This window comes from Mesoplodon bidens (genome assembly GCF_964165515.1).
Source record: "Mesoplodon bidens genome assembly, chromosome: 10".
Taxonomy (NCBI): domain Eukaryota; kingdom Metazoa; phylum Chordata; class Mammalia; order Artiodactyla; family Ziphiidae; genus Mesoplodon; species Mesoplodon bidens.
Window position 1 is genome coordinate 38,640,855 of NC_138172.1, and position 26,711 is coordinate 38,667,565.

The 26,711-nt window shown below is 39.0% G+C and overlaps 1 protein-coding gene across 1 annotated transcript in view; it reads right to left on the minus strand.

The window, feature by feature from the left end:
• The window catches only part of RBM6 (RNA binding motif protein 6), a 107,484-nt gene that overhangs the window by 67,737 nt on the left and 13,036 nt on the right, over nucleotides 1–26,711 (minus strand). The window contains exons 2-5 of the mRNA XM_081245411.1: nucleotides 21,443–21,547; nucleotides 16,065–17,343; nucleotides 14,555–14,644; nucleotides 12,975–13,044 (exon numbers count right to left, since the gene is read on the minus strand). Of these exons, the coding sequence (XP_081101537.1) occupies nucleotides 12,975–13,044; nucleotides 14,555–14,644; nucleotides 16,065–17,343; nucleotides 21,443–21,486 (1,483 nt within the window). The 5' untranslated portion in view covers nucleotides 21,487–21,547. The remainder of the gene's footprint in view (nucleotides 1–12,974; nucleotides 13,045–14,554; nucleotides 14,645–16,064; nucleotides 17,344–21,442; nucleotides 21,548–26,711) is intronic.

Consider the following 26,711-nt stretch of genomic DNA (forward strand, 5'->3'; position numbering starts at 1 on the left):
TATAGTTGATTTACAATGTTCAGTTAATTTCTGCTGTACAGCAAAGTGATTCAGTTATACATACATATACATTCTTTTTCATATTCTTTTCCATATGGTTTATTACAGGATATAGAATATAGTTCCCTGTGCTATACAGTAGGACCATGTTATTTATCCATTCTATATATAATAATTTGCACCTGCTAATCCCAACTCCCAGTCCATCCCTCCCCACCCCCCTTGGCAACCACAAGTCTGTTCTCTACATCTGTGTGTCTGTTTCTGTTTCATAGATAGGTTCGTTTGTGTCATATTTTAGATTCCACATATAAGTGATATCATATGGTATTTGTCTGTCTTTTTTTTTTTTACAACTTTATTGGAGTATAATTGCTTCACAATGGTGTGTTAGTTTCTGCTTTATAACAAAGTGAATCAGTTATACATATACATCTGTTCCCATATCCCTTCCCGCTTGCGTCTCCCTCCCACTCTCCCTATCCCACCCCTCCAGGCGGTCACAAAGCACCGAGCTGATCTCCCTATGCTATGCGGCTGCTTCCCACTAGCTATCTACCTTACGTTTGGTAGTGTATATATGTCCATGCCTCTCTCTCGCTTTGTCACAGCTTACCCTTCCCCCTCCCCATATCCTCAAGTCCATTCTCAAGTAGGTCTGTGTCTTTATTCCTGTTTTACCCCTAGGTTCTTCATGACATTTTTTTTTCTTAAATTCCATATATATGTGTTAGCATACAGTATTTGTCTTTCTCTTTCTGACTTACTTCACTCTGTATGACAGACTCTAGGTCTATCCACCTCATTACAAATAGCTCAATTTCGTTTCTTTTTTTTTTTTTTTTTTGCGGTACGCAGGCCTCTCACTGTTGCGGCCTCTCCTGTCGCGGAGCACAGGCTCCGGATGCACAGGCTCAGCGGCCATGGCTCACGGGCCCAGCCGCTCCGCGGCATATGGGATCCTCCCAGACCAGGGCACGAACCCGTATCCCCTGCATCGGCAGGCGGACTCTCAACCACTGCGCCACCAGGGAGGCCCTCAATTTCGTTTCTTTTTATGGCTGAGTAATATTCCATTGTATATATGTGCACAACTTCTTTATCCATTCATCTGATGATGGACACTTAGGTTGTTTCCATCTCCGGGCTATTGTAAATAGAGCTTCAATGAACATTTTGTTTGGTACATGACTCTTTTTGAATTATGGTTTTCTCAGGGTATATGCCCAGTAGTGGGATTGCTGGGTCATATGGTAGTTCTATTTGTAGTTTTTTAAGGAACCTCCATACTGTTCTCCATAGTGGCTCTACCAATTCACATTCCCACCAGCAGTGCAAGAGTGTTCCCTTTTCTCCACACCCTCTCCAGCATTTATTGTTTCTAGATTTTTTGATGATGGCCATTCTGACTGGTGTGAGATGATATCTCATTGTAGTTTTGATTTGCATTTCTCTGATGATTAATGATGTTGAGCATTCTTTCATGTGTTTGTTGGCAGCCTGTATATCTTCTTTGGAGAAATGTCTATTTAGGTCTTCTGCCCATTTTTGGCTTGGGTTGGTTGTTTTTTTGTTATTGAGCTGCATGAGCTGCTTATAAATTCTGGAGATTAATCCTTTGTCAGTTGCTTCATTTGCAAATATTTTCTCCCATTCTGAGCGTTGTCTTTTGGTCTTGTTTATGGTTTCCTTTGCTGTGCAAAAGCTTTGAAGTTTCATTAGGTCCCATTTGTTTAGATTTCCATTTCTCTAGGAGGTGGGTCAAAAAGGATCTTGCTGTGATTTATGTCATAGAGTGTTCTGCCTATGTTTTCCTCTAAGAGTTTGATAGTTTCTGACCTTACATTTAGGTCTTTAATCCATTTTGAGCTTATTTTTGTGTATGGTGTTAGGGAGTGATCTAATCTCATACTTTTACATGTCCCTGTCCAGTTTTCCCAGCACCACTTATTGAAGAGGCTGTACAGGACTATTCTTGATTAAGATTTACCAAAACCTTTCATCAGATATGCTTGTACATTGTCAAACATATTCACTGTCTGATAAACAAGGTGAGCACTTTCTAGGACTTGATATTAATCTGAAAGCTAAAATGAAAAATTTTCTAAAAAATACAGAATTTTAAATTACTTACAATTATACAAACAGAACACTCTACTCCCTCAACATAACACCACTGCATAGTTTTAGAAATTAAAATTAAGTAGGTCAGAATTTTTGACAAAAATTTCTTGAGAGGGGGCTTCCCTGGTGGCGCAGTGGTTGAGAGTCCACCTGCCGATGCAGGAGACACGGGTTCATGCCCCGGTCCGGGAAGATCCCACATGCCGCTGAGTGGCTGGGCCCGTGAGTCATGGCTGCTAAGCCTGCACGTCCGGAGCCTGTGCTCCGCAACGGGAGAGGCCACAACAGTGAGAGGCCCGCGTACCACAAAAAAAAAAAAAAAAATTTTCTTGACAGGATCTACTCATCCAATATTTTATTTCCAAAGTTAGCACATACATGTTAACTAATGTTAGCTAATACTTTCAGGTTGAAGAAACATATCCCAATACTTACACAAATATTATTTAACCACCAATTCACACATAACCTCACACATTGCAACCAGGAATTTTTGTAGCTTGGCTAATATTTTCTTCTTTGATTTAAAGACAAGCAAAGGCAGGAAATCATTTAATTTGTGACAAAAATTCAATTGCTCAGTTATTAGGAAAAAACTAATGAAGCTTAAGCTTCATTTATTAAGCAATGATTTTCCTACCCTGTCAGGGACATTTGATTCATTTTTTTAAATGATGTTGTCTAAACAAGGTCCTACTGTATAGCACAGGGGACTATATTCAATACCTTTGATAAACCATCATGGAAAAGAATATAAAGAAAGAATGTCTAAATGTATATAACTGAGTCACTGTGCTGTACAGCAGAGACTGGCACAACACTGTAAATCAACTATACTTCAATTAAAAAATAAATAAATAAAATGAAAATCAAAATGATCTTATCTAGTCACTTTCCCTCACCAGAGAGCTATGAAGTACTATTCCACAGCTCCCACCCCAACTCCTGTACCATGGGATTTTCTAACATGTATCTGACAATTGTGACAACCAACATTCATTCCTGATAAATGCAAAAGCACTGGTGGGCATTCAAATAAACACGAAAGGAATTTTTTGTTTTGTTTTACTTTGTTTTTCCTGTTCCCCCTGCCCCTAAAACAACTGAATGAACCATGAAAGATATAAACCAAGTCAATGAATATCTTTTTTTTCTCTTTCCAGTCCAAATCTAGTTTTTAAAATCGTGGTCAAAACAAAAACAAGGGCTTCCCTGGTGGCGCAGTGGTTGAGAGTCCACCTGCCGATGCAGGTGACACGGGTTCATGCCCCAGTCTGGGAAGATCCCGCATGCCACGGAGCGGCTGGGCCCGTGAGCCATGGCTGCTCAGCCTGCGCGTCCAGAGCCTGTGCTCCGCAACAGGAGAGGCCACAATGGTGAGAGGCCCACGAACCGCCAAAAAAAAAAAAAAAAAAAAAAAAACCAAACAGTAGGCCCCACAAAACCAAAAGAGGCAATACCACAACAAAACTAACATTCTTTCAACAGAGCCAGGACTAAGCTCTACCATTTCCCCTATCCTGGTTCCTAAGGTACATTTTGAGGTGGTTTAGAAGTCACGTTTCAGACCACTCTAAACATCTCAAAGTGCTCCAGATCATTTAAAAACTCCCCTGAAGGCAAAGCAGCCCTCTTTTAGTAAGGAGAAATAGTAGAGAAACTTCCCCAATACTGAGACTGAAATAACCAAGACCTTCGAGGCCTCCAAAGGTCTCCTATGTAGAAAACAGCTTCTCTCTGAGAATTTACAAATTCTTACAACCCAACTACATTTTTAGAGGTTGAAAATATTCTTTTTAAAAAATATACATTGGGGGCTTCCCTGGTGGCACAGTGGTTAAGAATCTGCCTTCCAATGCAGGGGACACGGGTTCGAGCCCTGGCCCAGGAAGATCCCACATGCCGCGGTGTAATTAAGCCCGTGCGCCACAACTACTGAGCCCGCATGCCACAGCTACTGAGGCCTGCACGCCTAGAGCCCATGCTCCCAACGGGAGAAGCCACTGCAATGGGAAGCCCTTGCACCGCAACGAAGAGTGGTCCCCACTCGCCGTAACCAGAGAAATCCCGTGGACAGCAACGAAGACCCAACGCAACCAAAAATAAAAATAAAAATAAAAATAAAAATAAAAATAAAAGAAAGAGAGTCTTTCATAGACAGCATATAATTGGATCATGTTTATATAAAAAAAATGCATTGGAACAGAGGTACAATGAGCCTTCCAGAAAGCACACAAAAAAGGTCCATCTGTATGCATTTTTCTCTACTTCTTGTCTGATCATTTTCTATAATACCCATGAAAAGTCTTGATTTATTTTACTTCTCTGAAACTCAGGGGACATCACTTTATTTGCTGATCTCTCTGACCAGTGATTACCTTCAAGCATTCACCTAGGTGTTATTCTCTTTTAATCCTGTTGCCTCTAAAAGTTGTCAACCAGTTTTCAAGAAGGCTTATTTTTTAAAATTGAGATGTAATTCACGTACCATAAAATGCAGTGGTATATTCACAAAGTAGTATAATTCAGTAGTGTACAATTCAGTAGTATATTCACAAAGTAGTGTAACCATTACCACCAAATAGTTCCTAAGAGGCTTGTATTTAAATTAGATAGAAGACCTAAGTGATAACCTAAGTAAGAAACATGGAAGTAGGGAAAAATTGCTTTAATTTACATTCTGAGGGTAGAGAATGTAAGCTAGAAAGGGTGAGTACAAATCAGATGTTCTGCAAGGGGAAAGTTAAAGGAAGAAGCCAATGTACTTTAAATCCCATAAATAGTTTTTATGGATGGCCTCTATGTGCTTCCCATCGAAGGTAACTGTATAAATGACTTTTCCTCCCTGGACTGAAGCTGGGACTCAAGCAGGCTCCTGTACTATTCAGGCTGATTAATGACTTTTTTCTTCTTGCTACTCCATCAGAGGGAACTCTTCAGTGAATTCTTCTAACTACCAAAAGGCACAGGAAGCCCCATACAGCTTTATACAAACTAAGATCCAGCCAAAGCCACCTAAGCATTTGACCAAAAAGACAAGTGAGGACTATAGAAGCCAGAAGCAATTCTACCTAAAGAACAGTGAGGAACTCAGAAAGGCAGTGAACTGACACAGGGCTATAAACAGAGTTCAAACACCTTATGCATTTCAGAGAGGCAAATTCCATCTCAGCCAAATAGTTCTAGGGAAGAGAATATAACCTGCCAATTAAGGCATCTGCTCATCACTGTCATGCTATACTGTCACCTGTCTGTTCTACCTACAGATGTCCTGTGTGGTTTAGATAGAGACCTCCAATGCTACATAGTCTACCAACCAAAAACTGCCAAGCTGGTGGTCCTTGCTTCTGAATAAAGTGATGCCTTGGGTTGCAAAGGATGTCCCATTCTCAGATCCAGATTAAGACTCTACACCCAGGACTTCCCTCGTGGCGCAGTGGTTAAGAATCTGCCTGCCAATGCAGGAGACACAGGTTTGAGTCCTGGTACAGGAAGATTCCACATGCTGCAGAGCAACTAAGCTCGTGCACCACAACTACTGAGCCTGCGCTCTAGAGCCCGTGAGCCACAACTACTGACCTGCGTGCCTAGAGCCCGTGCTCCGCAACAAGAGAAGCCACTGCAATGAGAAGCTCTAGAGCCCGTGAGCCACAACTACTGACCTGCGTGCCTAGAGCCTGTGCTCCGCAACAAGAGAAGCCACTGCAATGAGAAGCCCACGCACCACAACAAAGAGTAGCCCCTGATCGCCGCAACTACAGAAAGCCAGCGCACAGCAACGAAGACCCAACACAGCCATAAATAAATAATCAATCAATCAATCAACTAATTAATACCATATTTAAAAAAAAAGACTCGACACCCAAAAGCCCCAAGGAAAGGTAGCATGCAGGGAACCCAATAAAAAAGTCAATAAAAATATTGAAACTTCCCTACCAGGGCTGCAAACTACCACTAACCATCCTTGCTAAATTAAGGGGTTTTAATAAGGAAGCTTAAATTGAAGAATAAACCAGCTCTCAGAATAGAAAATGAGTTTCATCTTAAGTGTTAGGAAAGTTAACTACCCCAAAGAAAAAGATTAAGTAAAACCAGAAATTCTAAAGTCTTGCTTTCCAAAACAGTACTGGGATTCTACTTTAAAGTCAGCAACAAACCCTCAAAAGTACCCAGCCCTGGGGCTTCCCTGGTGGCGTAGTGGTTGAGAGTCTGCCTGCCGATGCAGGGGACACGGGTTCGTGCCCCGGTCTGGGAGGATCCCACATGCCGCGGAGCGGCTGGGCCCGTGAGCCATGGCCGCTGAGCCTGCGTGTCCGGAGCCTGTGCTCCGCGGCGGGAGGGGCCACGGCAGTGAGAGGCCCGCGTACCGCAAAAAAAAAAAAAAAAAAAAAAAAAGTACCCAGCCCTGACCAAGCCCTGAAAACATACTTATATCCTCTTAGGCTACCCCTCCCCTTACTAGCTGACAGACCTAAACTCAAACTTCCCTTAGTCACTAAACCTTAGTGCCTTACTGCTCCTATGAAGTCTACAGGGACCTCAAGCTATCATTCCCAATAGTCCAGTGAGTCCCTATTCTGCAGTAAGTACCACACCACCTAATGAGGTTCAGAATACATCATCATCAGAGACAACTCGCTCATGTCTCTGCTCATGGTACTTAGCCAAGTTGTCCATTTCCAGAGTCTACACCAAGGTAATCTCTCAGGAGAGGTAATCCCTTAAAGTGAGGGTAAGAGTCACAAAACATCCATATTCTCTAACAAAACCTTCTACTCAAAGTCTTTGGGGTGGGAAACGTTAAAAATGAAATAAACAAGACCAATCCCCAGGTAATGCCAAGGATGACTAAAATTAACCCTAGTTCCAGCACCTCTCCCCAGTTCACCTGATCCCTCTAGGACCACATCACAGGATTCTTCTCCAGGTGTACTGTTCTCCACTCAGCCATAGAGTCCATCCACTGCCTCCATAAGACCCACCCAGCCCTAAAAAGTGCCTCCTGGCTTCCCAGACATTCTTATTTTTAAAACTCAGCCACCTTTCCTTAAGGCTCATCTGTAAACACCCTCCCCAAATGTGGTACCAAACCCAGTAAGTCTCCTGGCTGAAAACATCTTCTGTAGTTTTAGAGATGTGACAAGTAAGTGTGATATTTTCTGATTTGTCAGTTTTCCCCTAAGAACTAAAAGTTTTACTTGTCTATTCTGTAAGTGCCAGAAAAAAAAAGCAAAAATGTGTATCTGCATTTTCCAACTATAATTTATTTTTTCTAAATGATGTTGAGCTACTCCATCTGGAATACCATAAACTATGCATGTTTTGTATCATCCGTGTCAACCCATTTCACAGTGGATTTCTGCCCCTAAACTGAAAGATCCTCTCAGAGTTTTTTCTTTTCTTAAGGAAGGCACTTCTGTTTTATCAACACAGAGGTAAAAACTCAAACCATTTCAATTGTGAAAAATGAAAGGATATGAGCCTGTTCCCTTAATAAATGCAGAGAGCCTCTGACACTTTCAATATACCCAAAATGCTAGGGTACGAGACCAAGTGACTCAGTTGCTGCAAATGCTTACTTCCTAAGAAGAAATTTCCTTCACAGGGTCACAAAAACTGTGTCCACTCACTATATGAACACTGACAGAATCAAAGCAAGATATTGCTTCTTCCTACTAACACCACCCTATTAACCTTCTAACTTTCTGACACTACTTAATGAAGCAATACTAAAACAATTCTGTAGCACTTCAGTTTACTGTAAGAGAGTTACTTTCTATGTCTGAGACTTATTAGGAAACATAATCCGTAAGCTATATTGTTTTTACTTAAATGATACAAATTCCTTTGGGAAAAAAATCACAGCAAGCTTTATACTGTCAGTATTCAAGTCCATCTAAAAATCAACAGCAGTTCTGTCTGCATTCAAATATCAGAGAAACACTGTGAGAATGAGAACACCTACAACCATTCCAAGAACTCTGGAGGAAGTATGCTACATAAACAGAAAGAACTAAGAACATTAAATAACATCAACACTACTCCAGTTCCTGCCCCAGCTCTGTACAGCAGAACTGATTATCAGGTAGGCAAGGCCTTGCCATGGGCTCCTAAGGCACATATGCATTAGGCTTTTCTACTTAGAGAAGGTCCACTTGCTTACTGTCTATTTTAAATGGTGCAAAAAAGTTCTAGAATAAAGACTACAAACAAATAATCTAATGCAATCATTCTCACAATTCAGGGTGCATCAAAAATCGCATGGAGGGACTTCCCTGGTGGCACAGTGGTTAAGACTCCACACTCCCAATGCAGGAGGCCCTGGTCTGATCCCTGATTGGGGAACCAGATCCCACGTGCATGCTGCAACTAAGAGTGCACATGCCACAACTAAGGAGCCTGCCTGCCGCATCTAAGACCTGGCACAACCAAATAAATAAATAAATACATAAAATAAACATTAAAAAAAATCGCATGGAGGGCTTGTTAAAGCAGAGATTGGTAGGCCCCACCCCCAGAGTTCCTGATTCAGAAGATCTAGAAAGGAATCTGAAAATATGTATTTCTAACAAGTTAGAGGTAGTACTGACACTGCTGGTCCAGGATCCACTCTGAGAACCACTGCTCTATAGTTTGTTGACAGAAATAGTTCATTGTAGTCTTTATCTTGCAAGATTTCTGCTGATTGTTTAAAAATAGGATACATCAGGTTTATGTCAGTTTTTCACATTTTTATTGGAAATAATTTCCAAGTTACAAAAAAAAGTTGCAAGAACAGTACAAAGAACACACTCATATGCCCATTACCAGTTTCATCTATTGATACATGTTGTCATATCTACTCCTTTCCTTCTCCATATTCATCAAATTTTTTTTCTAAACCCCATGAAAAAACTGCATACATCATGGTCCTTTACTTCTAAAAATTTCACTGTGTATTTCCTAAGAATAAGGATGTTCTCTTACATAACCACAGTAGTTACCAACTTCAGTGAATTTAACATTGATACACCACTGCCACAATCAATATATAAAACAGTTCCATTATGCCCCCCATTCCCTTATGCTTCCATTTTACAGTCAACTCCTCCCCCAATACCTTGGCAACCACTATCTTCTATTACTATAATCTTGCTTTTTCCAGAATGTCATATAAATAGGATCATACAGTATGCAGAATTTTTTTAAATTATAATCAAATACAGAGAACATAAAATGCACCATTTTAAAGTGTACAATTCAGTGACATTAAGTACATTCACCGTGTTATGCAACCATCACCACTATCTAGTTCCAGAAGAACATTTTTATCACCCCAAAAGGAAACCCCATACCCATTAAGCAGTCACTCCCCTTTTCCCTCTTCTCCAGCCCCTAACAACCACCTAACTACCCAATCCATTTTCTGTCTCTACAGATATGCCTATTCTGGATATTTCATATAAATGCAATCAGACAATATGTGGTCTTTTGTGCCTGGTTCTTTCACTGAGCATAATGTTTTCAAGGTTCATTCAAGTTGTAGCATGTATCAGTACTTTATTTCTTTTCAGGGCCATATGTAGCCTTTTGAGTCTGGTTTCTTTCACTTAGCATAATGCCTTTGAGATTCATCCATGTTGTTACATGCACACACATAGTTTCATCATTTTTGCTGCTGACTAGTATTCCATTGTATGTGTATACCAGAGTTTGTTTGCTCAGTCACCAAAAGACATTTCATTCCTGATACTTTCCCCAGGAATATAATCATGTAAGTCAAGGTACTTTTACAACTAATAGGGTTATTATATATTTGCACACGGCAATAGAAAAACTCAAACGTACAAAATACGTGTAGGTTCAAAGTCCCTTATCTGCAATTCCAAAATCCAAATATCCCCTAAATACCAAGTTTTTGGTAAATTTTCAGTGAAGTCATTTGGAGACAAATCTTGATCTATATACTACACTTAGTCTCTTTACAGTCATCTTCTTAGTGAGAATATTCATTTTGCTGCAGAAGTATTACATCTGATACACATCCCACTGGGAGAAATAATTCATGTATGAGCTATGTACCACATTACCTTTCTATATTCAAAAAAATTCATAAATTCATCTGACCGCACAGATTTTGGATAGAAGTTGTGGCCGTGTACTTACACAGCTCTAAATGAGACAAAAATTAAACTGATATTACTTGAGTCAGTGAAGAGGCATTAATGTTTTCTCTGTTACAGACTAGCTCCCCAATACATCAACTAAAAGGATGAACTCTACCCCACAATCCCCCTCTTATGATCAACATCCATCCTACATGGTCTCTGCAGGTTATCCTAGCCTAAAAAATTGACTGCCATTTATAAAAGACACCATTTCTACTAAAATTCACGCAAAACCTTTGAACAAGTAAATGTTAAAGTTCTCATAACATCTGATTGTTTCAAGGTATGTTCTTCAGCAGATACGTAAGAGTGCCCGGATGTGAAACCTAAACTACCCTTTAATACACCTCACCTGAAAGGAGACCACAGCTGCTCTCCATATACATTACTCCACATATACCACATTATTCATTCCAGGCATGCTGGGAACCCATCAGGGCCTGGCAGAGTGTCAAGAACTGGGTAAACAGGAGGGAACAAGACAGACGAGGCTCCTGCTATCATGGAGCTAACTCTCTAGTGAGAGGAATAAGACACACAAATCCACTGAGAAAAATATCAAAGTGATAAATCCTATGATGACAAACCAAGATACAATAAAAAATGACTGAGGAGTGATTTTAGATTGGATGGTGAGGCAAGGCCTCTGAGAGTTGAAACTGAAGTCAAGAACTAAACCCCAAAAGACAAGTGAGGATCAGTGGGAAGAGCAGTGCAAAGGCCCTGAGAGAGAAAGAAGTCTTTATTCGCCAAGGACTAGAGAAAGGCTCAGTGTGGCTAGAGTATAATAAGAAAGGTGGAGAGCAGTATGGGATGAGGTCAGACAAACAGCCAAGGGCAAACTCATGCAGGACTGTGTAAGTCAAAACAAGAAGTTGGGAATTTCTTCCAACTGAGATGGAAAGGTGTTAAAGGGTGTTAGGCAGGGGAATAACATGATCTGACTGATAATTTAAAAAGTTCATTCTACTTGCCACACAGTGATGTAATATGGATAACATGGGACTGGTAATCCAATCCATTCATTTAAAAAGGTATATATATACATATATATATATATATATATACACATACACATATGTATGTGCATATATTTTTATTACACTATCACTCATATATTAAAATGCCAAGAAAAGTGCATTTCCTGAAAGCTGATTTTTTTTTTTAAACCACTGTCCTGTCTTGAACAATTTCACATGTGTATCAATATCTCTGGTGTGCCAGCTACAATTTTAATAGCTACCACAGCCAGGAAATTTAAGAACTCCCTCTGTGAACCATGTAAGTTAGTGTAGGTCTTACTCTGCTAATAAATCTGACAATACACAAAGAAAGTCAATGACTACTAAAGAAATGGAAGAATTGCAATTGCTGCTATTTAAACATCAAGACATGCTTTTTCCTAAAAATACCAATACTTAACGAAAGCACAGTTCATGAAACAACATAAAAGCTGAAATTATTGCCCTATGAGTCAAAAAGCAACGGCAGCCTATAAATTCTATTTTTAATTCCCAAAGTTAATAGTAAATCAAGAAAGTCTGTATGAGACACATGCCCCTCCCTGCCAAAAAAGTGGTATGCAAGAACAACATAACTACTCTTAGTCATGTTTCCACAAATTTAGAGTTGACATATTTAAAACAAAGAAACAATAGCTTTCTGAGAAATAATGCTTCTGAGTTTGTTGTCAAATTACAGAAAAAAAATTTCTGTACTTAAACACCAGATTATTTCAAGCACAAAAATTTATTTTTGTGGATAGTTTTCCTCTGTAGAACCAATCGAAAGAAGCTATCTAGTTAATGCAAAAATTTTATTCCATGGTAAACTGTTTAAAAGTAAACTATCTACTCAAAAATATGGCTTACTCTTACTTGAAGAGTTCTTTAACATGAATTACTGAAATTCTAAGTTTTGTGAAAAGACTAATGCTCTACTTCTTCAATTTAAAATTCTGCAAAATAGATCACTTAAATATTACCTTTATTTTTAAACCATTTCATATGTGTAGTCCTAAAAATATTGGTCCAATACCCTGAGTGCATGGCATTTCACTTTTGATTACTTTTTCTGTAATAAGATTTGAAGAAACTGACCAAACCTGGTACTCTAAAATACTAGGAGGATATTCTGAAAATCTAATCTGCAGTTCAGACCACAGAACAGAGGTCAAAAAGAAAGCTCTTCTGGATCTATTCATGGGTTTCAACAAAATAGCTGTTGCAGGAGACTGTTCGCAGAATAAGACTAAAATTTCAAGAAATCACTAATTTGTACAATTTCTCTGGAAAGTTGAAAATTCCACGCTGAAGAAATGAAATGTAAAATTTTACATATAGTAAGATAATTAAAATCTTACCAGGCTCAAATGTAAACATTCCACCACCATGAAGAACATAAGCAGTAAGTTTAATGATTTAATTATATAAAATATATTTGGGGACAAATGCTACAACACTCACTTTATATCTCACAGGCACTCAGAAGAACTGGAACATGCATCCTTATTGCCCATGTGTGGACAAACATCCACAAAGAACCACAGCTAACACTAAAGCTGGCTGTTCTTTGAAGGCATCAACAGGAGACTTCTGAAAATCTTAACTAGGGTTTCTTAAAAAAATTTTGAGTAGCACAAGATGCAGAGATCTGACAAAGACTCTTCCTAACCCAAGGCTGCATGCAAGTCATGAAACTCACCTGTGTTATACTCCTTCAACTGCAAGTCCTTTACAGGCATGCCATCAGGAGTCCGAAAGGCATTAAGAATCTGCAAGAATATGGTATGTACAGTAATGATACACATCATAATCAAATATTGAATATTATATTTCCCCTAGTGGCTTTTATTCTACATAATTTAAGGCTATGATTACTTTACAAAGGCAAAATTGAGCCATACACACTCCAGGCATTCAAAAACTGCTGAATAAGTAGAACATAATTATTTAAAAATTCTCAAGTACAGGGCTTCCCTGGTGGCGCAGTGGTTGAGAGTCCGCCTGCCGATGCAGGGGACACGGGTCCGTGCCCCGGTCTGGGAGGATCCCACATGCCGTGGAGCGGCTGGGCCCGTGAGCCATGGCCGCTGAGCGGGCGCGTCCGGAGCCTGTGCTCCACAGCGGGAGAGGCCACAACAGTGAGAGGCCCGCATACCACCAAAAAAAAAAAAAAAAAAATTCTCAAGTACATAAAAAAAGCAGAAGAGCATAACCTCAAGAACTCAAGCTCTGAAATCAGACTGGCTGTATTCCAAGCCTCTCCTGCTCATGTGCTGTGTAACCTTTCAGCATACGGATTCTCATCTTTCAAACATAAGATGATGCACTGAGCTCTTTCCAGTCCAGGGCCATGGTACCTGAACTCCCTCAGCCTGGTCAGTTCTTCTCCCCATTTTCAAATGGACTGTTCTCTCACTTGCATTCAGGCCTGGGCTCAAATGTCACTTCCTCAGTGATGTCTTCCCTAACTACCCAATCTAAAATAGCCTATACCCCAATGATGCTCTAAACCCTTACTTTAGTTTCCTTCAGGGCATTCATCACTGCTTGATTTTTTTTTTTTTTGCTTATTTTTTTATTATCCATGGAAGCAGTGACTTCATAATGTGCACTGCTATATCATTCAGTGCCTAGAACACTGCCTGGAACACAACAGTGCTTAATATTTGGAATGAATGAATAAAGAGTACGTGTTTCATAGGATGTTGTGATAATTAAATGAACTAATGCTTGTAAACATCACACAATGCCTAATACAGAGTAAAGCACTGTCTGCTCTGGTTGTTGTATATTCTGACCAAACTCTTCCTTAAGGTCATCCATAGTTTAGTCACCAAGTCCTTTACCACTGAGGAGTTAGGCAGCTCCCAGTTTTCACTACTGTCAATAAACTGCATCTTTATGTATCTTTATGTAACTGCATCTTGGATCATCCCCTAAAGGATGATTATCAGGTCTAAGGACAGCAATCATTTGTCATAATTTTCTTTTTTTTTTTAACAAACCTCACCTCAGTTGAGTACATGTGTAACTGGTGAAAAATGAATGAGCTCTATGGATTATACCAAAGCCAATTTCCTGGTTTGGCTACTGTACTACAGTAATACAAGATGTTGACACTGGGGGACGGGCGGGAGAAAGCTGGGTGAAGGATAACCAAGATTTCCCTGAATATTTCTTTACTCTTTCCTGGGAATCTACAATTTTTCAAAATAAAAAGCTAAAAAAAATTTTAATTGATGAAAAGAAAGGAAAAGGAAAAAAGAAAAAAAGGCTTACCTCTTCTTTTGCTGCATTTTCAGGCACCCCATTTAATCGAATAAGCTTGCTTGGTTTCTCCTCACTTGGGCCAGTCCTATAATCTTGATCCTTGAATCCAGAATAAAAAATTATTTTAGAAACAAATACATGTTAATGCGCAAAATGAAACAACATGAAATACAGGTACTCAGGATCAAAAATCAAAATGACTTACATCATATGAAGATGTAAAAAATTATAATTGTCTCTATTTTTCTGAGTTCCAAAATTTGATTTCTTTCTTTCTTTTTTTTTTTTTTTTTTGTGGGATCTTAGTTCCCCGACCAGGTATTGAGCCCGGGCCCCAGCAGTGAAAGCGCTGAGTCCTAACCACTGGACTGCTAGGGAATTCCCCCAAAATTTGATTTCAAATCATTAGAATACAAGTGTGCTAAGATCCATGGTCATTGAGGGAATTTTAAAATAGTAAAGCAGAAAATTAAGAGAAACAACACTGAATACGACTTTTATAAACAGGAAAAAAATCACCTAGATTCTCAAAACTAAAATTTTCTTTTCCTGAATGAGAAAACAGCAAATAAATAAATAAAACCAGATGTCACTTATCAAAGATGTCATCTATAAACAAATTCCAGAACAGTCAAAAGGTGTCATCTGACAATATAACTTGACAGTACAATTCAGAGAAATCTGCATTTTCCATATTCACAAAAGTCTCAGCTCTAACTGATTCTCTTTCATTTCAACAGTTATAAAAAGGGTTTAACTTTTGGGAAAAAAAGTCTCCTATAACTATGTGACCACACCTCCCAGTTATGCCTACTCTCCTGGCATAATTACAAATAGTGTCCTCTTTTACTCTTGAAAATGTCCTGACTTGGACAATAAATTATATGGCTATCCGCCTCTAACATTCTCAAAATCCAATGTCTGGTTAGCATGTCTTAGAATTACTGTCCAAAACAACAGAAACTTCAATAGAGATGGGTAATACCTATTTTAAAAGATAATATTTTCAATGTCCAACTGCAAACATAATTCTCCTCGCTTAGATTATATATATATTAGATTATACATACAGAAATTCAACATTTAAGTCAATTAAGTTAGCTTCAATAGAATACATGCAACATTAACATCACCTCCTCATAACTAGGTATTCTCTATCTCTATATCCTAGGTATTCTCTAAATGAGTTTAAATAAGAAAATGAACCCTAAACAGCCACAGGCCTGACTATGTAAGAGTTGAGAGAACCAACTCCCAAAGACAAATACTTTCAAACTAAATTATCCCAAAGCATTTCGATCAGTACCATCAAGCAAAATAATGAAGAGACACACATCAAAAATATGATCTGAAATGAGGGCCCTTTCTCTAGAGATGTACATTGAATACAAATCTTGCTTTTTAATGGATGTACAAAGTTAAGACCTAGGACTAATGGTCCTGGACTCTACACTTCACCCTTCAGAAAAGTCTTATGAAAAAGCAAAATTCAAAAAAGCAATCCACTCCATTAACATACCTGAAGGTCCCGTTGGGCATCTTGGGAAGTTTTGCCCTCTGGAAAAGACTTGCTCTGGCCATAGCCAAATATCTGGCTTCCTGGAAGCCTGTGATCCACATCACGGTACTCCATGCTTCTGTAATCAGTGTCTTGCCGGCCAAGGAAGTCCAGACCACCTTCTTCTTTAAACATACCAGCATCCGAACTCTGTTGTTCACCTCCAGAAAGCTGTGACTTGTCCTGGTCTTGAAGTGGACTTTGGCTGGTCTGAAAGTCTGGTGGAGACTCATGTTCAAAAGCTACACCTTGTGTTTCTCCTTCTCTTGTTTCTGAATGCTCAAATTCTCCCTTCTGAATGGCAAAAGCAGGCCTTTCTGTTGTATGGTCATGTGCAGATTCTTCTCTCTTGTTCACATTCATACCAGAATGTTCTCTATCTTGTGTAGAGGGCTGAATGTAATCCAAAATAATTGGATCCACAGAGGGCATCTCCCTATCTTTAAATTCCATACAAGGTCCCACCTCTCTGCTCCTAAAATCCTGATCAGTCCTGGACCGGTGTCTACCTCTGAAATCTGAATGTGGTGTATCCCTGTCCCTAAAGTCTAGATCACTAGTACCTGAACCTCGGCCTCTGAAGTCCATCTGTGTTCCGTCTTTGTCCCTGAAGTCCAAATCAGATACATCTCTATTCCTAAAATCAGAACGGGACTGATCTCTGGCCCTGAAATCCAAATCTGATAAATCCCTTCCCCTAAAATCTGCATGGGATCCATCCCGGCCTCTAAAATCTAAATCATAAGTGCCCCGGCCCCTGAAGTCAGGTGGAGGAGCATCCCTACCTCTAAAGTCAACAGTATGAGCATCCCTGTCTCTGTAGTTCATGTGAGGTGTCTCCCTACCTCTATAATCCATAGAAGTACCATCCCCAGCCCTATAGTCCATAGGTGGTCCTTCTCTATCGCGAAAATCCCCAGAATGTATGTCCCTACTTCTGAAGTCCAACTGTGATGAATCTCTGCTCTGGAAATCAGAAGATGAAAAATCTCCCCCCCTGAAATCATGTCCAGGTCCCTCCCCTCCTCGATAGTCACCATGCTGTCCGTCTCTAGCTCCATAGCTGAAAGAATGCTCCTCTACACTTGCAAAGGGAGGCCCCGAATGCCCCTGGAAATCAAAGGGAAGTGAATCTCTGCCAGGAAAGTTGCCAGAGTGTCTCTCTTGAGCATGACTCTTAAGGGGAGGAGGAGGATAATCCCTGTTCCACCCGGGAGCAAACCTTTCTTCTTGGCTCCCACTGTAGAAACAAAGACAGTGTTATTCATATTGTCCAGAGAGTTTGAAATCTACACACCAGCATATTCTTCTCTAATCTCAGCACATTCTTCTGTAAACATTTTTTTTTGGCAGAGTTCTGTAACAAGGTCCTAGATCTGCAGAAAACAGCAATGTTTTGCTATTTTAAGATGAAGTGGCGTAGTAAACTTTTATATTCCCATTTCAGAACACGAGGAAAGTCAACACAAGGTTTTCAACATGACTGCTGCAGAAAAAGCTTTCACCCAGTCCTGCAACAGGGAAAATCCGCAACACCAGATAAGCTAGCAATGATGACACTCTACAAAAATTTCCATTTCCTATAGCCAGGGAACTTAGAATTCCAAGATCAGCATGATGATTCCTATACATCAGAAAAATCAATGCACTGTAAATTTTATACAGTAGGTTTCAGGAGGTGTCTTTCTCATTGGTGCATACAGGAGTAACATTCCAAAATATTTGATTACAGCCACAGTATGGACACCACCCAGTCAGAATGGATGCAGGCCCAAAATGAAGAAACACTGGCTGTAAATCACTAGGAGTACACCAGTGTCCACCAGCTGAGCATCAGTCCTGGCTGCATCTAAATCCTAGTTCTACAGTGGTTTTGCCTAGAATTGCTCTCACCTGAGTCCTATTATTGTAACTACTCAAGGGTATCTCAGAAGGCAGCATGAATCATGCCACAAAGCATGTGTTAAGTCGACTAAACCAAGCAACAGCATCCAGGAGCTTAATACTGAAAAGGGACCTAGAGAGAGCATTAGGTCTTCAAGCATTATCACCAGGTCCCAAAAAAAGAAGCTGATTTTCTAGATTCTAATGCCTCATCTAATTTTTTATGGTAATACAATATATTTTAAAATAAACATAGTATTAAATTCACATTCTCAGTTTACAGAACTCAAGAGATAAATGAGACTTGGCCCAATCTTTCATACTACCTAACTTCCTCACTTTGTCTTAAGCTCCAGACCATTTTATATGTTTTGACTTTGGTAAAAGATTAGGGAATTTTTTTTTTTCTTTTTTTTTTTTTTTTTGTGGTATGCGGGCCTCTCACTGTTGTGGCCTCTCCCGTTGCGGAGCACAGGCTCCGGACGCGCAGGCCCAGCGGCCACGGCTCACGGGCCCAGCCGCTCCGCGGCATATGGGATCCTCCCAGACCGGGGCACGAACCCGTATCCCCTGCATCGGCAGGCGGACTCTCAACCACTGCGCCACCAGGGAGGCCCTAGGGAATTTAAATAGGCAATTAGGTACCTAGGATACTGAGCTTGAAGGGGAGGGGAGAGAAGGGCATGAAAAAGGAAAACATGAAATGATCTGAATGGTTACCTGCTTTTTAGCAGTAAAACAAAAGTATTAAGAGATCAAGTCCAACTCAATTCTCTCCTTCCAGAATATACAGGTTCTATTACATGACCCTTCTGAACTCAGACTACACTGCTATAGAAAGATTCAACAGACAACTGCTTCTGGGTTACTCAGTGCAAGAGAAACAGTTACGATGCCAAATCCTTTCCAAAAAGTAATAGGAATTTAACAATAGTAACCTAAACAGTTGAATGATGCATATTTAATGGATTTTCAGAACATGGGAACTTCCATTAGCTCCTATTAACATTAGTTATATCTATGGGGTTCATCATAAGAAAAGCAACTTTAAATGTTCTTCATAAAAAATACAATATAACACTAAAATTAAGACATTACCACTAATTCTGGTGTCACCCATATTTAAAATCATTCAAATCCCAATAGTTAGGGACTTCACTGGTGGCGCAGTGATTAAGAATCTGCCTGCCAATGCAGGGGACACGGGTTCGAGCCCTCTTCCAGGAAGGTCCCACATGCCGTGGAGCAACTAAGCCCGTGCGCCATAACTACTGAGCCTGCGCTCTAGAGCCTGCGAGCCACAAAAACTAAGCCCACGCGCCGCAACTACTAAAGCCCACGCGCCTAAAGCCCGTGCTCCGCAACAAGAGACGCCACTGCAATGAGAAGCCCGTGCACCGCGACAAAGAGTAGCCCCCACTCGCCGCAACTAGAGAAAGCCCGTGTGCAGCAACAAAGACCCAACACACTCAAAAAATTAATAAATTAATTTTAAAAAATCCCAATAGTTAGCTTGCAGGAAGACTTAAGCCTCAGCAGACACTCACAGGCTGAGTGCTGAGGTATCTAAATCTACATGTTCTCTGACCAAAACACATCCAACAGTGTCTTTGAATACTACCCTAAGGATTACCTTACCCTCTTAAGTGGAGAAGATCAAAGAGATCTAGAGTAACCACTGTACTAGGGTTCTTAGAACTGTATTTTATGTAGACTATTCAAGAAACACTTCTATTAGTATAAAATAGCAGTGGCTATGAATATCATTTTCAACCAAATTTTTAAAAATTTTAAGAAGATGAGTTGTTAAAATAAATACAAAATTATTTTCCTGCAAGATACCTTTTTCACCCAAATTAGTCCCCCCAAAAGTTATGCTAAATAAACTATGTCTCTTTCTGGTCAAAGATCTTAAAAAATAGCATGTAATGACTTATATGTAAACTAAAATTAAGGTGGGGAAATACAATTTTAAATAATAAATTCAAAGAGAAAATGTTCTGAAAAAAATTTTTAAGTGATGCAATAGAGCTAAAGTTACCTAACATTCCTGAAGGCTTACAGGAAACAGCCTTACTTACAAATAATTATCCATAAATATAAGTAAAGAGGAGAGATTTTTAAATGTTAAAGTACAAACTCACTAATCTAGACTAGGGATCTGCAAACTTTTTCCATAAAGAGTCAGACAGTAATTACATTAGGCTTTGCAGTTTCTGTCAGAACTATTCAACTCTGCCATTGCAGCACGAAAGCAACCACAGACAATTTGTAAATGAATGAGCAGGGCTATGTTCCAATAAAACAAAAACAAGCTGCAGGCTGTACAGCTTGTTGTTGTTGACCACTGATCCAGACCTTAATATCTTGAAAGGAAAAACATAAGCAGCATCACCACCACTGCTTTAATTTAAAGACTGCTAAGCAGAAAGTAAAGACCCCTTTATTCATGAAACTAGTTTTACTAAATATTATATGGATTTTAAAAAAACTCAGTTCTCTCCCTAAATTTTTCATTGGAACCCCAAGCTTCAAAATAATATAACATCTGTTGAATTTGCATAAGAAGATCCTGCAGACTGCCAATCAAAAAGAAAATTTACTAGTAACAGAAGTTTCAATTAGAACATAAATTTTTTTTTTTGCCACACCACGTGGCTTGTGGGATTTTAGTTCCCTGACCAGGGACTGAACCCAGCCCCTTGGCAGTAAGAGTATGAAGTCCTAACCACTGGACCACCAGGGAACTCCCTGGAGCATAAATATTTTTTAATGTATAGCTTTAAAGGTCAGATTTCTTTGCCATATACCAACTAAAGCCATAACAATCATATTCCAATTGTAAACAAATGCAAAAGTTTTTAAATACCATCATCAGTGTTTATTATACTGGCTATAAAAAATTAACTCCCCACAAATCTAAAATATAATACATTTACAACTGAACGGTACCACCTTCTCCACTTATCTTTGTACCTAGTAACCCTTAAAATTGAAATGCAGCTTAGAAAATTGCATCGAGTAATTTTTCTTTCTCAGAACTATTTTTGGTAGCTGAAACACAATGTGTCACAGGAAAGACAGAGCTCTGGATTCTAGACATAAATTACTGAATTTAATGAAACATTTACATACATTTATAAATATTTATGTACATTTTTTACTAGCTTTCCTTATTAATCAAATATGTATTACTTTGCTAAAAGAGACAAAAAATATTTTTAGAAATTGGGGGATTTTGTTAATGCTTTTAAAAATGCTAAAACACAAAACACTTGGCACGGTGGGTATTTAGTCTCACAATCACTTTAGAAATGACTAGAAAATTTTTAAATAGTTTCTATTTTTAAAAAATCGAGCTATTTCTAGAAAATATCCCTCTTTATGGTAGGCCAAAAATATTATACTGTATCATTAAAATACTGACATTTCAATATTCAAATTTAAAGACTTACCGAAAAGGTCCTGTTCTGTTAGCAGATCGAGAATCCCCCCACATCTCTATGTCACGAGGGTCCAATAAGTAGATCCTTGCTACCAAACTCTGGTTATCACGGTACCTGTACAAAACAAACCACAAAAAATGAGTACATTGGAACATGAAGTAAAGACTAAACCAATCTCCTCCTGTTTGGCTTATCAGGGACCACATCAGCAGGTATACTTTTGGAAGTCACTTTTAAACATTTACATATTAATTTATAGCAAGAAAAATACATTTTAAATTTAAAATGTGCACTCTAGGGCACCATCAACTTCTCAATGTACTAAGAATGCTTCATAATATATTTACTAATTTTTCTGGCACCCATTCTATCTTCCTTTTCGGAAACAGCACCTTAGCATAAACACCACTCTCAGTCTGTGTGGCTGATTCTACTCTATTCAGCCTGGCCGATCATAATAGTCTATTACTGGGACTTCCCTGGCTGCCCAGTGGTTAAGACTCCAAGCTTCCAACGCAGGGGGCACAAGTTCAATCCCTGGTCGGGGAACTAAGATCCCACATGCCAAGCAGAGCAGCCAAAAAATAAATTAAAATTAAAAAAAAAAAGAATAGTCTATTACCTCACCACAGTGATTGCTTTGAAGATGGGCATGTAACCTAAGGCTGAGAAGTCATCACAGGACCTGTGCTCTGGCTACTAAAAAAGAGGCAAACTTTTTTTTTTTTTTTTGGGCCATACCACGAGGCCTGTGGGAGCCTAGTTCCCTGACTGAACCTGGGCCCAGGCAGTGAAAGAGCCAAGTCCTAACCACTGGACCACCAGGGAATTCCCCAAAAGAGGCAAACTTTTATGACCTTGGATTTGGCAATGGTTTCTTACTCTGACAACAAAAGAAAAAATAGACTTCATCGAAATTGAAAACTTTTGTGAATCCAAGTACACTATCAAGAGAGTGAAAACACAACCCATGTCAGCAAAACAGCAGACTATAAAATTCCAAAGCCTCATTCCTCCACAGAAACATCAAAAAACAAGCAGTCTGAACCAACTCTGTTGTAGCTTTAGAAAACAGTCAAAGTTTTACAACAACCAAGTGAACACTCAATCAAGAAAAAGTCATCCTCGGGACTTCCCTGGTGGTCCAGTGGTTAAGATCCCGCGCTCCCAACGCAGGAGGCCTGGGTTCGATCAGCGGGACTAGATGCCGAATGCCGCAACAAAGATCCCACGTGCCACAATAAAGATCCCACAGGCCGCAACTAAGACCAGGCGCAGCCAAATAAATAAGTAAATAAATAAATATTTTTTAAAAAGAATAAAAAATGAAAAAGTCATCCTCAAAATAATAGGAAAGTTTTGTGGTGTTTTTACTGATCCTTGCCCCACCCCCACCCCAGCATGGCAGTGGTTCTTGTCTTGAAGGCAGCCCAGTTTTCAGCTCCCTCCCTAAACCCAAGGGAAACCTGATTTGTAAACTATTGTGTAGATCTGTTCTAATCTGTATGGGGGCTATCTGAAGGACTGATTCAAGGTACTGGCCTCTGTTTTACCTAACTCAGAACTCTGGGGGGAAAAGCGGCAGGCACTGCTAATAAAAGCTACAAAGCAGACTACAGACTCACAGATATGGAGAGGATGGGGTGAAAACACTTTGGGAAGTTAGGACATTCCAAGGCACCATGTATATGAGAAAATTTAGAACACCACAAGCATACCCAGACACATGATCAGACAAAACCTGAGAAGACTCTAAGCTTTCACCTCAGGCTGATCTCTAGGTTCAGAGCAAGCCTAGCTAAGTGTTGAAGGAATGGCCCCAGCACAGAACCAATCTGCAAAAACAAAGAGAGGTGGGTTTTTCTTTCTCTTATTTTTGTTGGTGTGTTCATTTTTGTTGTATTTGTTTGAGCTCCTAGCATTCAAGGAAATCTTGGTTAACCCATTAGATGAACAAAGGCTAAAAGAACAGGTGTCAGTGATCACACTTAAGGAATACAGCCTTTGCAAAAATGGTATAGGAAAAGAATTCTATATCTAGCAAAACTCTCCTTCAAAAATGAGAAACAGGGACTTCCCTGGCAGTCCAGTGGTTAAGACTCTGCGCTTCCACTGCAGGGGGCACGGATTCAATCCCTGGTCAGAGAACTAAGATCCCGCATGCCACTCGGCGTGGAAAAAAAAAAAAATTAGTAAGAAATTAAGACATTTCCTGATAAGCAAAAGCTGAGGGAATTTGTTACCAGTAGATGGGCCCTGCAAGAAATGCTAAAAGTTCTTCAGGTTGAATTGAAAGAAAGTTAAACAGTAACTTGAAGCCATATGAAGAAATAAAGATCTTCAGTAAAGATTAAAAAAGCAAGAGCAATTATAAAAGCTAGTATTATTGTAACTTCAATTTTTAACTCCAGTTTTTACTTTCTACATGATTTAAAAGACAAATGCATAAAACACAATTATTAATCTAGGTTAATGGGACACAGTTTATAAAGATGTTATCTGTGACTTCAGTAACAGAGGGAAGGGGGACTTCCCTGGTAGCGCAGTGGTTAAGAATCTGCCTGCCAATGCAGGGGACATGGGCTCAAGACTGGTCCGGGAAGATCCCACATGCCGCAGAGCAACTAAGCCCGTGTGCCACAACTACTGAGCCCACGCACCTAGAGCCGGTACTGCACAACAAGAGAAGCCATCACAATGAGAAGCCTGCTCACCGCAACCAAGAGTAGTCTCCACTTGCTGCAACTACAGAAAGCCCGCGTGCAGCAACAAAGACCCAACGCAGCCAAAAATAAATAACTAAATGAATAAATTTATTAAAAATTATTAATCTAGGTTAATAGGACACAATTTATAAAGATGTTATCTGTGACATCAATAACAGAAGGAAGGGGGACTTCCCTGGTGGTGCAGTGGTTAAGAATCCACCTGCCAGTGCAGGGGACACGGGTTCGAGCCCTGGTCCGGGAAGATCCCACATGCCGCGGAGCAACTGACTCCGTGCACCACAGCTACTGAGCCTGCGCGCCACCAACTACTGAAGCCCATGCACCTGGAGCCTGTGCTCCGCAGCAAGAGAGGCCACCGCAGTGAGAGGCCTGCACACCGCAACGAGGAGTAGCTCCCGCTCACTGCAACTAGAGAAAGCCCGTGTGCAGCAACAAAGACCCAATGCAGCCAAACATACATACATACATAAATAAATAAATAGAAGCAATGGGATAATATATTAAAAAAAAAAAGAGGGAAGGAAAGGAACAGTATAGAAGCACAGTTTTTGTATGCTATTGAACTTAAGTTGGTATAAATTCAAATTAAATTGTTATAACTATATGATGTTAAATGTAATTCCCATGGTAACCACAAAGATGATATCTTTAGAATATACACATATGAAAATGAGAAGGCAATCAAAACATTTCACTATAAAAAAATCAACTAAACACTAAATAAGGCAATAATGGAAGAAATGAAGGGAAAAAAAGCTATAAGGAATATAGATTACAAATAGCAAAATGGCAGAAGTTCCTCCTTATTAGTAATCACTTTAAATATAAAGTTTTAAAATCTTCTTCTCAAAAGACAAGATTGGCATAATAGATTAAAAAACATAATCCAACTATATGCTGTCTACAACAGACTTGCTGTAGATCCAAAGACACAAATAGGTTGAAAGTGAAAAGACAGAAAAAAATATTCCGTGCAAATAGTAACCAAATGAGATCTGTGGTGGCTATACTAGTATCAGACAAAACAGACTTTAAATCAAAAAAGGTACAAAAGACAAAGGACATTATATATTAATTTAAAGGTTAAAAAATCACAAGAAGATAAATCATAAACATTATACACCTAATAACAGACCCTCAAAATATATGAAGCAAAAACTGAAAGAAACTGAAGGGAGAAGTAGACAGTTCTATAACAGTTGGAAAGTTCAAACCTCACTTTGAATAATGAATTGATCAACCAGACAGTATATAAGTAAGGAAATAGAGAACTTAGCACAATAAACCAAACACATCTAATTGACACATACAGAACACTCCACCCAACAACAGCAGAATCACATCTTGTCAAGTGCACATGGGGTATTCTTCAGGATGGACCATTTGTTGGGCCACAAACAAGCCTCAATAGATTTTACAAGATAAATAACCATACAAAGTATCCTCTCTAACCAAAACAGGATAAAGTTAGACATCAATAACATAAGGAAAAATTCTACAGTTTTCCATAGTTTTCCTTCTATATAAACTAGAATTCACAAAATTTTAAATGCATATTACTTCTGACTTTCTAGTTCCTCTTCTAGGAATTCATTCTCTAGAAACTTACAATGTGAGGTGACATGTTTACAAAGGTACATAGTGCAGCACTGTTTGTAATAGCAAAAGATTATAAAATTTAAATTACATCAACAATATATTTGTACTACTGAAATACTATGCAACTCTCAAAAAATGAAACAGCTATGTTAATTTATATAGGATAAACTACTATATATTAAGTTTAAAACTATGTGCAAAATAGGAAAGAACACATACCACAAAGTTAGGGAACTCACATTTCCTGATTCTAAAACTTAACTACAAGCAACCTATATGTCCATTGACACATGAATGGATAAAGAAGATGTAGTATATACATATACAATGGAATACTACTCAGCCATAAAAAAGAACAAGATAATGCCATTTGCAGCAACATTTAGATTATCATTCTAAGTGAGGTAAGCCAGAAAGACAAAGACAAACATCATATGATATCACTACTATGTGGAATCTTAAAAAAATGATATAAATGATATAAATGAACTTATTTACAAAACAGAAAGTGACTCACAGACATAGAAAACAAACTTATTGTTACCAGTGGGGAAGTGGGGTGCAGGGAGGGATAAATTAGGAGGTTGGGATTAACATATACACAATACTATATATAAAATAGATGACCAACAAGGACCTACTATATAGCACAGGGAACTATACTCAGTATTTTTTATAACCTATAAGGGAAAAGAATCTGAAAAGGAATATGTGTGTGTGTGTGTATATACGAAAAACTGAATCACTATGCTGTATACCTGAAATGAACACGATATCGTAAATCAACTATACTTCAATTAAAAAAAAAGAAAACAAAGCTACAGTTATCAAGACAGTGTGGCACTGACATAAGGATAAACAAAGATCAATATAACAGAATTGAGAGTCCAGAAATAAACCCTCACATTTAGGATCAAGTGTATTAGACAAGAGTTCTAAGACAATTCAAT